The sequence below is a fragment of the Oncorhynchus mykiss genome, chromosome 13 (assembly GCF_057628025.1).
Source record: "Oncorhynchus mykiss isolate SJ-2025 chromosome 13, ASM5762802v1, whole genome shotgun sequence".
In the NCBI taxonomy this organism is placed as follows: Eukaryota; Metazoa; Chordata; class Actinopteri; order Salmoniformes; family Salmonidae; genus Oncorhynchus; species Oncorhynchus mykiss.
The window spans coordinates 45975935-45988617 of NC_143034.1; the positions used below are offsets into that span (position 1 = coordinate 45975935).

The following is a 12683-nucleotide window of genomic DNA, read 5'->3' on the forward strand; positions in this document are numbered from 1 at the left end:
GTATGTAGCTTAGTTCCATAGAAAATGATAGAGGCCTCTAGTGGCCAAAATACTGTTTTAGCATTGGCAGCAACATTGAGGGCTTCCAACATTTTAATGTTGTCAACTGGTCATCAGCCAATTGACTACTTCAAAATGGATAATGCCTCAATGACACTGCCCATGCTCTCACAGATGCCATAATCGGAACTATATAGGGATGCTTTCTCTATCATTCTCTATGCTTTGTAAAAAAGAAATAAAAAAAGGAGGTTGTCACATTGGAGGAGAAAATTCCACCCAAGAAAAAGACAGATGTTTATAGAGCTAGGCTTGAAAACTGCCCAATAATATTGGCCAAAATGACATTCAGAATTTACACAAGAAATATGGTAAACCAAGGTCGTATAAAAAAAATGGACATTTTAATTGCAAGTGATGACATCAGCATTTTTTTTTTTTTTTTTTTACATCCAATATATTGACCCAATGCCCGACTGCCACATGCAAAGCAACATATATATTGCCAACATATGTCAATACAATTATTTCAAATGCTATGCAAGAGAAACAAAACTGAGGAAATACACTTGCATTGCATTCTCAAAATCATAGTGCTTTATGTTATAAATTAGCTTCAGGGATAGTGCTTATAACAATCAATGAACTCTTGAACTCAACACATTCACCTTGATATGGTCATTCCGCTCAGTAACATAAGGATACCCTCTAGTCTATACCAGTGGTTCACAACCTTTTTTGGTTACCGTACCACTAACTGAATTTTGCTCTGCCTAGAGTACCCCTGAAGTACCCCCTCCCCCTGATTGTCTTTGGAGGGTGAGGAGAACATGCAACAATGTGGCCGGCCGGATCTCTCAGATGAACCCCTGAATAAGCCCTGAGGTACAGCAACAGGTTTCCCTCACACTTCACATCACATTCATTTTGGATTACTAGGCAAATCACTCTAGTGTACATATTTTCTCACATGGGAACAGAATAGATTATCGGCTGGAGTTGGATTAAATGATACATAAAAAAAATAAAAATTGGCCAAATATAACAGGTAAACCCAATCGGACATAAATATTACCAACTGATTAAGGGTAGAAGTGCACTACTAGGCATGCTTTTCACCAGCTTTGCCAAGCATTCTTACCGTACTCAAGACACACACGTTATCAAGTCCTCCATCGGAACTACACCCTCCAGCCATTAAACCAATGCAGACAAAAACAAAAAGAGAAACATTCACTCACAGACTCCCACCTAGGGCCTTCCACACAATGTTTCCAACCAACAGGAATGTGACGAGCAGAAGACTGAAGAATAATTCAACGCAATGGTTGATGGAATGTTACCATGTTAAGACTGTTTCCTTAATGGGCCTCCCAAGTGGTGCTGTGGCTGTGCCACTAGAGATTCTGGGTTCTAGTCCAGGCTCTGTCACAAGTTGTCCACTCTTGGACAGTAGATCTGATAATAAATAGGAATGAGACTATTCTCCTTCCATTCATGTTGAGCTCCTGTATCAAAGCTATAATAACAAGAAGCAGAGCCATTCAGATGAAGCTAATATAAAGCAAAGCCATCGGGCATTGGTAAGGGTTTGGTCCAACTGACTGGTAGGGCCAGCATGACACCAGTATCGCAATACTTTTCCCATGTAAAATGTAAAATATTTGTGGAAAAATAAATGTGACTCTGGATGAAAACATTAAATGTTTGTTTTCCTAAAGAAGTTAAATCTGCTTTGTGTTACGTTCACTTGCCACAACACTAACGAGCATCGCAATACTGGTATTGTCCCGACCCTACAGCTGCACAGAGTGTGTGTATGTAAGTGTGTGTGATATTTGCATGGACAGACTGTCAGTGTGGAATGTCATAGAGAACGACTGACTTCACTAAGCACATTGGATTGGAGGAATGTAGATTCTGCCGTACTTAAGTGTCACATTGCCTACATCATATAAGCATAAAAGGGGGACACAAAATATTTATATATAATAAAAGTATACATATACAACTATATACATGTATAAAAAGATAAACATCACCTGGGCCTGACATACATACGTAGCGTAGTCCGATGTTGGTCACTGTACAACACTCTATTCACATTTGTAACATTCAGCCTGTCCTCCCCACATAGACAAACACCTGGCCAGCACAGAGTCACATCACTCCCACACCTCCCAGCCTTGAACACCACAGTCACTACTAACACCAATATCTCAACCTGATGATCTGGCACAGATCTCTTGAAAATGAACCAACATGAGAGCAACATAGGAGCCGCTGCTCCAGCAGGTTATGGGTGGGGGTTGATGACGATGGCTGCCAGGGGATGTTTGGGGCTTGGAGCTGGACTGGGCTGCTCCCCCACTGGGGTGGGTGTGATGGACAGACAGGGGTTGTGACAGCTCAGCACTCGATCTGAGACTGCAGCTGCCTGCGCAGGGTGAGGGTGCGCCGGTGTAGCTGCTGCATCTGCTGCATACGGTCCCGCTGGCGGGCCAGGTTCTGGGGCATGGGGTAGCGCTGGCAGCCGTACAGGAAGCGGTAGGGGATTCGTACGTGACAGGCGGTGGCGCGACAGCGGGGCTGGGGCATGGGCGGCAGCAGCATCCAGCGCTTCCGTTCGGCAGAGTAGCGGTAGGCCTCTTTGCGGTACTGCTTGTCCACGTCATCGCTGTTCTTCCAGCCGCCGATCACAAACACGTCCTCGTCGAAGTGGCAGATGGCGGCGCCCTCGATGCTGGTGACCTCGGGCGGCAAGCTCTCCAGGATCTCGTCTGAGATGTGGGCGCTGATCTTCTGCTTGGCGGCCTCATCCCGCACCGTGTAGCTCTTAGGGCAGCACGAGGCCGTGTGGTAGAAGTTGGTGGGGGCTACGGCCATCTGGAACACACAGTAGTTGTCTATGAGCGGCAGGGAGTCCACGTCCTGCCACTGGCGGCTCTCTGTGTCGTAACGTGTGGTGACCGTCTTCAGCCCGTCCTCGTTGTCTGTGTCCACTGGCGTGCGCGCCGTCACGTATACGTAGCGGTCCTCCACACTCACCGCCTTCACGTCCCGCAGGATCTTGGGTGCTGACTCCAGGTTGTGCCACTTGTCTGGCTCAGGCTCATACACGCTCACGTCCTTGAAGCCGGGGCTGAAGTTGCCGTGGCCACCGATGCTATACAGGATGTCTTTGATACAGGTGAGACCAAAGGAGTGTTTACGTGTGGTCAGGTTGCTCACCTGTTCCCAGGTGTTGCGGTTGGGGTTATAGCGCTCCACGGTCTTGGCGAAGCCCGGTTCCATGGATCCCGCTACGTAGATGTGGGACTCTGTGGTGGCGATGGCGTGGCCATCCAGGTGGTTGTGGATGTGGGGCAGGTTAACCCAGCGGTCCTCGTAGATGAAGTAACCCACACATTCACTCAGGTAGTCACCCCCCTCCGACACCCCGCCCACCACCATGATCACGTCCATGTTCTGACCGAAGCGCGGCTGGAAGGAGGCCATGTAGGACGACCAGAACTCCAGGTCAGCTGACTTGAGGTTCTCACAGCGGATGGCGTGGCCCTCCACGGCATCGGACACCAGGCGGAGACAGGCCTCGTTGGCCGCCACCAGTGCCTCGTTCTTCACCACGCGCGTCAGATAGGTGGGCTTAATCTGGGGTAGCCGGAGGAGACGGAACAACTCCTCAAAGTACCTCCCCCGCTGTTCTGTGTTCCTCTGGACCCACTTCACCACAGCCTCAAACAGCACCTCTTCCTCGTCCACGGTGATCTCTGCGTCAGACAGCCAGTCCCTCACCAGGTGGAAGGGCAGGGTGTAGAACTCCTCGTCCTGGATGACCTTGTGGAAATTGCGTCGGATCATGTCTGCGGCCCGCAGAGCCAGCTGGTCCAGGGTGTACATGTGGGCCAGGCTGTGCACCGCCACACAGTTGGCCAGGCTCAGCTTCTTCTTCAAGAACTCCCCACAGAACTCCTTCAGGTGCAGCAGCAGGAACCTGCAGGCGACGCACACAATCAATAACAGAACATGAGAAACAAACATGGGCAAGGCCATTTATGACACCCATGAACTCACCACACTCAAATTCAGGTTTGACAGGTTACAGGATGGTCAGTGCTATCCGGGATCCATAGGACGTCCCGACCCTAAACCCTAACCTTGCCAATATGCTTCAGTGACACCTCCAGTAAGCCAAAACAACATTGTTATGTCACTGAACTACATACAAATAATCAAGTACTAGCAGGTGGCAATTAAATGGATTATGTACATTAAAAGGAACACTAATTAAATTGTAAACAAACCTGTCAGCAAGCTCTAACACTTCATGCACATTGCAGGTGCTCACACGTATTTCTCCCGTGTACATGTACTGAATGACACTCTCCACCGTCTCCGGGTCTGGTCCCAATTCAGCGCTCCATTCCTTCATCTCAACCCGACCCGACAGCGACTCGGAGAACTGCCCTCCCAGCAACGGCGTGAAATAGTCCGTAGCCGCGGCCAGTACAGAACGATGAGCGGAAAACTCACAGCTCTGAACATTCCCGGTTGCCGCCCCACTGCTGAAGGCCAGCGTCACGTCGCAGAACAATCCCTGCTTCCTCTGTTCGTTCTGCCGCCGAGACAGCTCTGTGCAGTGGGAGGAGGAGGTGAAATCCTCGGCCTCTTCCGTGTCCCCGTCCCCGACAAGGACGCTGGGCGCGCTGCTACCGCTACTACCCCGACTAGAGTCGTCTGGGTTCGGGGGTGCAGCTGCCATTCTGGCGGTGGTTGTGAGAATTCGGAATTGCAGTAAACTCGTGTGGGAAAGAACACACACGCAGACACAAACATAAACTCAAAACACAGACGGAATTACTGACATGCGCAGTGGACGCAAGGCGTGACTGCTCGGCGTGTGACGTAAAGCCCCTCCCACTCACTTGTGGCTGACAGGAGCAGCTTTAGTGCTTCTTCAACCTCAGCTTTCTCTGCCGAAGCAGGGTATCATCGATTCACCTTCTCTGAGTGGGTGTCTTTGAATGACCTGAATGGAAGCTACACATGGATGTTTCCATTCATTTCATGTGCTGGATGTTGTTTCATACAAGGGCACGGTCAATACATAGTCCTGCTCCGTTACATAAGTGAGTAGAATCACTTTGCCATGAATGTACAGAAATTACACCCCCGGAGCATAGAACAGGTGGACTGAGGTCTGAAGAATGAGCTCTAAAGTCGTCTAGTAGACCCTCATATGCACTGGCTGTTTGAGAAAACGAAGATTGCTCATAGTAGGCCACTACATCCTCTGTTGTTATTGGATATGATATCATAAATGTATCTGTTTTAAAACCAATGATTTCATAAACTGATGGATGAAGCATGACACAGTGAAACAATTACAGCACATTTATTTTATGATCCGCGACACCGGAAAAACCAGACAGAGCTGTGTTCCAATGGGTCATCTTTAATATACTCAGTCACAACGTTCTGAAAATATATTACAACACATCTCTACAGAGGCACGTTCAGTTCACTAATCACAAATCAAACAAATTGTGTTGACATGACAACACAAATAGTACAGGCAGATCTTACGAGAAATAGCCGGTCACAATGGAGCTAGTCTAGCTAGTAACGTTCAGATAAATAATGCTGCATTCTATGGTACCTTTGCCATACTGGACACAGTATGAGCTTTTCACTGTATTTACAGCCCAATATGCTCGGTCAGCTGCATATCGAACGGTCTAAACACAACAGTTTCATGGGCATTTACAGTACATCAAAAATGTATGCTAATACTATCTATTACATTTATTTACTCGGCTGTTAAAACATCTATACATAAATAAAGTTATAATCTATATAACTGTAAAGCAGTAGCTAGTATTATTGCACTACAGCTCACCCCTGATAGAAAGCGTATGATTTTAATATGGCACCGACACACTTAAGAAAGAGAACTGCACAGCGACACACAGGAAGTCTGTGATACACAGACACATGCTTGGTTTACGGAGAGAGATGATAGTGGGAGATAGTCTCATCAACGTACTTCACTGTAGGCATAGGTGTGGTATAGAAGTTGTAGTAGTAGTAGTAGTAGTAGTAGTAGTAGTATTGGCAGTAAATAGGAAGACAATCATCTGTATCCCTACTGGTAATCTTGGGAAGAGAATTGCATTAACTGCACTCCCACACTATTAAGGGTCAACCAACGAATGAGCCTCTTTTCACACTCTCTGCAGCTTGCTTGATCTCTCTAGCAGACACACACACAGTCAGAGTGGCTTCACAGTTTTGCAGGCCTTGCTATTATTAATGGGGTTGCAGCATGTTAGATCAGCCAACTGATTTTTAAAAACTGAAACTGTATTCATTTAAAAGGGTTGTCCTTATTACTGTTGGAAAGACACATCTATAATAATATCAGTCCTCATTGTTGCTCTCCCACCACTTGGGGCTGACCAAACACAGCACAGGTGGGGGTGGAGGTTAGGGTACAGTGGTGGTGGGGTAACTGGGGGGAGGGGGGGGGGGGGTCCATGGCCTGGTTTCCGTGGTTACATGGACATGTGTTCGGGGAGAACGTAGGAGATGTCGTCCCAAGGGTGACGGTACAGACCCTGTTTCAGCCTCTTCTGATCCAGGTAGTGTCCTGAGGGAGAAGTAGAAACGTAGGTAAGGTTCCAATTTTAGCAATATCATATTGCGTATCCTCCGCTCCTTACACCATAGCCCCTTTCCCATTACCATTTCTAAGGGTCAAACTCATCAGGGTCATGACCCCTGACCCCCAACTCACCGATGAAGCCCATGCTCCGCCCCAGGACAAAGATTCCATTCAGTGCTCCGATCTCCACAAACTCATCAGCCTCGTCCCTGAGGGGGAAGACAAACACCAGAGGGCAATGATGAGTTGATGCAACATGTAGGCGAATGTAGGCGAATGTAGGCGAAGGCCAACAAAAGGGACAGCCGGATGACCCAGACACAGTAGTATAGTTGCATTGTGTAGAATGTAATTGACTGGAGTTAAATAGCATAGGATTTACCGTGTAAATCCACCACAGTTCCTGAGCAGGTCCACAAAGGCTACTCCGATGAAACCGTCCACATTCAGGATCAGGTTGGGTTTCTGAAACCGCAGGAGAGAGGTGAAGACATGGTTTAGAACAGATGATCCCAGTGGGGTGATCCAGGGTGCAGGAGAGGATGACAGGGTTAGTACCTTGGCGGTGGTGATCTTCTCTACATCCATAGCGTAGTCCAACAGCTGGGTGGAGGGGAAGTTCTTCTTCACAAAGTCCTTCAGGATCTGCACCCGCATGTCTGGGTTGTTGATCTGAAGCGCACGCACGCACACACAGTAAAAAATCTGAAAGACACATGACATCCAAACAGAGACACAGGGACGGTGCTCACCGACTTGACCCGGTGTCCGATGCCCATGATCAGGTTGCCCTCCTTCTTCATCTTATTGACAAACTCCATGGGCAGCATGCCACTGTCAAACGCCTTGCTGAACTGCTTGGCTGCAGCGTCCAGGGCCCCTCCGAACCGGTCCCCCTGGAAATCACACACACAAAAATAAACACTCAAAGAGACACTACCAAAGCTCAATGAATTCATTATTTAAAACAGAGGCATTGTCTTCAGAAGAGGCTACTCTGCTGGTTTGAGTGGGCCTAAGAATGTCGAGGTTGACTTGACTATGGTCGTACGATGGTGAGCAGGCCAGAGGTGAGGCTAGAGATGAGGTCTTTGCCAGCACGGGCACACACGATGGTGTTGTGGGCACCGGAGACAGCAGGACCATGGTCAGCAGTCACCATCAGACACATCTCAATGAACTTGGCAGCATAACTGGGCAGCCTTGGGGCAAGGAGGGAGAACACAGAGACATAGAATTGGAATCAAATTAAATTATGATAGTGTATGTTTAATGTTTTATGTGAACAATGGCAGTATTTGTATTATTGACCGTTTCCCGGTTTCATGTTTTGGGGGACAGAAGCGTACCTCCTCTGGAACCAGAGCAGTCCCAGGGTTCCTCCCAGGCCCATCTCTGACTTGAACACCTCAGTGATGGGCATTCCAGCGTAGATGAGCTCCTGGCCCCTCTCATCACAGATACTGGTCATAAAGGAGGCTGGCTTACGGATCAGACCCAGCTCCTACAGCACAGAGGGACAGAGAGAGGGGGAAAGCGAGGGAGAGAGAGTCACCACACCCTCCCATTGCGCTCCATCTGTTTCAGTTTAACACAGTCTGATGCGGTTCGTGAAGTTAGCCTTATATGGAAGTCAATAGCATTGTCCAGAGCCAATAAGAGATCCTGATTCAGCGCTAACTCATAGCTACTTTTTACAGGCCTCCTAGGCCATATAGAGTGTTCCTCACTGAGTTCCTATCAGACATTGTAGTCATGGCAGATAATATTCTAATTTTTGGTGACTTTAATATTCACATGGCAAAGTCCACAGAACTTTGGGCTTTCGGAGCCATCATCAGCTCAGTGGGTTTTGTCCAACATGTCTCCGGACCTACTCACTGCCACAGTCATACTCTGGACCTAGTTTTGTCCCGTGGAATAAATATTGTGGATCTTAATGTTTTTACTCATAATCCTGGACTATCAGACCACCATTTTATTATGTTTGCAATCGCAACAAACAATCTGCTCAGACCCCAAACAAGGATCATCAAAAGTCATGCTATAAATTCTTGGACAACCAAAAGATTCCTAGATGCCCTTCCAGACTCCCTCCTCCTACCCAAGGATGTCAGAGTACAAAAATCGGTTAACCACCTAACTGAGGAACTAAATTTAACCTTGCATAATACCCTAGATGCAGTCACACCCCTAAAAACATTTGTCATAAGAAACTAGCTCCCTGGTTTTCAGAAAATACCCGAGCTCTGAAGCAAGCTTAAAGAAAATTGGAACGGAATTGGCTCTACACCAAACTGGAAGTCTTCTGACTAGCTTGGAAAGACAGTACCGTGCAATATCGAAGAGCCCTCACTGCTGCTCCATCATCCTATTTTTACAACTTAATTGAGAAGAATAAGAACATTCCCAAATTTATTTTTGATACAATCGCAAAGAGAACTAAAAAGCAGCATTCTACAAGAGAGGATGGCTTTCACTTCAGCAGTGATAAATTCATGAACTTCTTTGACAAAAAGTTCATGATCATTAGAAAGAAAATGACAGACTTTTTAAATCTGCGTATTTATCCAAAAGCGCAGTTGTCCTGAGTCTGCACAACACTGCCAGGACCTAGGATCAAAGGGAGACACTCAAGTTTCTTAATACTATATCTCTTGACACATTGATGAAAATAGTCTCGGCCTCTAAACCTTCAAGCTGCATACTGGACCCTATCGATCACCATATTCTTTTGGAGAGATTGGTAAACCCAAATTGGTCTAAACGGACAAGTTCTGGCCTGGATTAAATCTTATCTGTCGGAAAGATATCAGTTTGTCTCTGAATGGTTTGTCTTCTGACAAATCAACTGTACATGTCGGTGTTCCTCGAGGTTCCATTTTAGGACCACTGATTGTTTCACTATATATTTTACCTCTTGGTGATGTCATTCGGAAACAATGTTAACTTTCACTGCTATGTGGACTATACACAGCTGTACATTTCGATGAAACATGGCGAAGCCCCAAAATTGCCACCCTGGAAGCCTTTGTTTCAGACATACATTTGAAGTCGGAAGTTTACATACACTTAGGTTGGAGTCATTAAAACTTGTTTTTTAACGCCACAAATTTCTTGTTAACAAACTATAGTTTTGGCAAGTCGGTTAGGACATCTACTTTGTGCATGACACAAGTAATTTTCCCAACAATTGTTTACAGGCAGATTATTTCACTTATAATTCCCTGTATCACAATTCCAGTGGGTCAGAAGTTTACATACACTAAGTTGACTGTGCCATTAAACAGCTTGGAAAATTCCAGAAAATCATGTCATGGCTTTAGAAGCTTCTGATAGGCTAATTGACATCATTTGAGTCAATTGGAGGTGTACCTGTGGATATACTTCAAGGCCTACCTTCAAACTCAGTGCCTCTTTGCTTGACATCATGGGAAAATCAAAAGAAATCAGCCAAGACCTCCACAAGTCTGGTTCATCCTTGGGAGCAATTTCCAAACGCCTGAAGGTACCACGCTCATCTGTACAAACAATAGCACGCAAGTATAAACACCATGGGACCACGCAGCCGTCATACCGCTCAAGAAGGAGACGCGTTCTGTCTCCTGGAGATTAACGTACGTTGGTGCAAAAAGTGCAAATCAATCCCAGAAAAAACAGCAAAGGACCTTGTGAAGATGCTGGAGGAAACAGGTACAAAGGTATCTATATCCACAGTAAAACAAGTCCTATATTGACATAACCTGAAAGGCCGCTCAGCAAGGAAGAAGCCACTGCTCCAAAACCACCATAAAAAAAGCCAGACTACGGTTTGCAACTGCACATGGGGACAAAGATCGTACTTTTTGGAGAAATGTCTTCTGGTCAGATGAAACAATCATAGAACTGTTTGGCAATAATTTCCATCGTTATGTTTGGAGGAAAAAGGGGGAGGCCTGCAAGCCGAAGAACATAATCCCAACTGTGAAGTACGGAGGTGGCAGCATCATGTTGTGGGGGTGCTTTGCTGCAGGTGGGACTGGTGCACTTCACAAAATAGATGGCATCATGAGGACGGAAAATGATGTGGATATATTCAAGCAACATCAAGACATCAGACAGGAAGTTAAAGCTTGGTCACAAATGGGTCTTCCAAATAGACAATGACCCCAAGCATACTTCCAAAGTTGTGGCAAAATGGCTTAAGGACAACAAAGTCAAGGTATTGGAGTGGCCATCACAAAGCCCTGACCTCAATCCTATAGAAAATGTGTGGTCAGAACTGAAAAAGTGTGTGCGAGCAAGGATGCCTACAAACCTGACTCAGTTACATCAGCTCTGTCAGGAGGAATGGGCAAACATTTACCCAATTTATTGTGGGAAGCTTGTGGAAGGTTACCTGAAATGTTTGACCCCTGACATGTCACATTCTTAAAATAAAGTGGTGATCCTAACTAACCTAAGACAGGGAATTTTTACTAGGATTAAATGTCAGGAATTGTGAAAAACTGAGTTTAAATGTATTTGGCTAAGGTGTATGTAAACTTTTGACTTCAACTAAGTGGATGGCGGCAAATGTTTTACTTTTAAACTCGGACAAAACAGAGATGCTAGTTCTAGGTCCCAAGAAACAAAGAGATATTCTGTTGGATCTGACAAGTAATCTTGATGGATGTACAGTTATCTCAAATAAAATTGAAAGACCTCTGTGTTACTCTGGAGCCTGATCTCTCTTTTGACGAACATATCAAGACTGTTTCAAGGACAGCTTTTTTCCATCTACGTAACATTGCAAAAATCATAAACTTTGTTCAAAAATGAAAAATGAAAATGTATCCATGCTTTTGTCACTTCTAGATTAGACTTCTGCAATGCTCTACTTCCCGGCTACCCGGATAAAGCACTAAATAAACTTCAGTTAGTGCTAAACACGGCTGCTAGAATCTTGACTAGAACCAAAAAAATGGATCATATTACTCCAGTGCTTGGCTCTCTACACTGGCTTCCTGTTAAGGCTAGGGCTGATTTCAAGGTTTTACTGCTAACCTACAAAGCATTTCATGGGCTTGCTCCTACCCATCTTTCCAATTTGGTCCTGCCGTACATTCCTACACGTACGCTATGGTCACAAGACGCAGGCCTCCTTACTGTCCCTAGAATTTCTAAGCAAACAGCAGGAGGCAGGGCTTTCTCCTATAGAGCTCCATTTTTATGGAATGGTCTGCTCATCCATGTGAGAGACGCAAACTCGGTCTTGACCGTTAATTCTTTATTGAAGACTCATCTCTTCAGTAGGCCCTATGATTGAGTGTAGTCAGGCCCAGGGGTATGAAGGTGAACGGAAAGGCACTGGAGCGACAACCACCCTTGCTGTCTCTGCCTGGCCGGTTCCCCTCTCTCCACTGGGATTCTCTGCCTCTAACCCTATTACGGGGGCTGAGTCACTGGCTTACTGGTGCTCTTCCATGCCATCCCTAGGTGTCACCTGAGTCACTGACGTGATCTTCCTGTGCTGGTTTGTGCCGTGGGGGAGATCTTTGTGGGCTATACTCGGCCTTGTCTCAGGGTAGCAGGCTGGTGGTTGAAGATATCCATCTAGTGGTATGGGGCTGTGCTTTGGCAAAGTGGGTGGGGTTATACCCTGCCTGTTTGGCCCTGTCCGGGGGTATCGTCGGATGGGGCCACAGTGTCTCCTGACCCCTCCTGTCTCAGCCTCCAGTATTTATGCTGCAATAGTTTGCTAGTGTCAGTCTGTTATATCTAGAGTATTTTGCCTGTGTGAAGTGAATAAATTGATCTCTCTCTCTCTCTAACTCTGAATGATCGGCTATGAAAAGCCAACTGACATTTACTCCCGAGATGCTGACCGGTTGCACTCTCTACAACCACTGTGATTATTATTATCTGACCCAGATTTGGCATGGGTCCTCAAATCCTCAAAAGGTTCTACAGCTGCACCATCGAGAGCATCCTGACTGGTTGCATCACTTCCTGGTATGGCAACTGAGCGGCCTCCAACCGCAAGGTACTACAGAGGGAA

At 46.3% G+C, this 12683-nt stretch overlaps 2 protein-coding genes across 3 annotated transcripts in view; both read right to left on the bottom strand.

The window, feature by feature from the left end:
- Positions 1-408: 408 nt before the first annotated feature.
- LOC110486249 (kelch-like protein 11) lies at positions 409-4895 on the bottom strand. Its single transcript, XM_021557695.3, has 2 exons — positions 4305-4895; positions 409-3994 (listed from the first exon to the last, which is right to left on the bottom strand). Exons 1-2 carry the CDS (start codon positions 4760-4762, stop codon positions 2410-2412), a joined length of 2043 nt encoding a protein of 680 aa, XP_021413370.1. The 5' UTR covers positions 4763-4895; the 3' UTR covers positions 409-2409.
- A 540-nt stretch (positions 4896-5435) lies between these two features.
- LOC110486250 (ATP-citrate synthase) overlaps positions 5436-12683 on the bottom strand; it is a 28536-nt gene continuing 21288 nt past the window's right edge. For both annotated transcript variants that reach the window (XM_036940943.2, XM_036940942.2), the window contains 7 exons: positions 8014-8168; positions 7716-7866; positions 7417-7560; positions 7223-7336; positions 7047-7129; positions 6797-6873; positions 5436-6649 (listed from right to left, as the gene is read on the bottom strand). In XM_036940943.2, the coding sequence (XP_036796838.2) occupies positions 6555-6649; positions 6797-6873; positions 7047-7129; positions 7223-7336; positions 7417-7560; positions 7716-7866; positions 8014-8168 (819 nt within the window). In that variant the 3' untranslated portion in view covers positions 5436-6554. The remainder of the gene's footprint in view (positions 6650-6796; positions 6874-7046; positions 7130-7222; positions 7337-7416; positions 7561-7715; positions 7867-8013; positions 8169-12683) is intronic.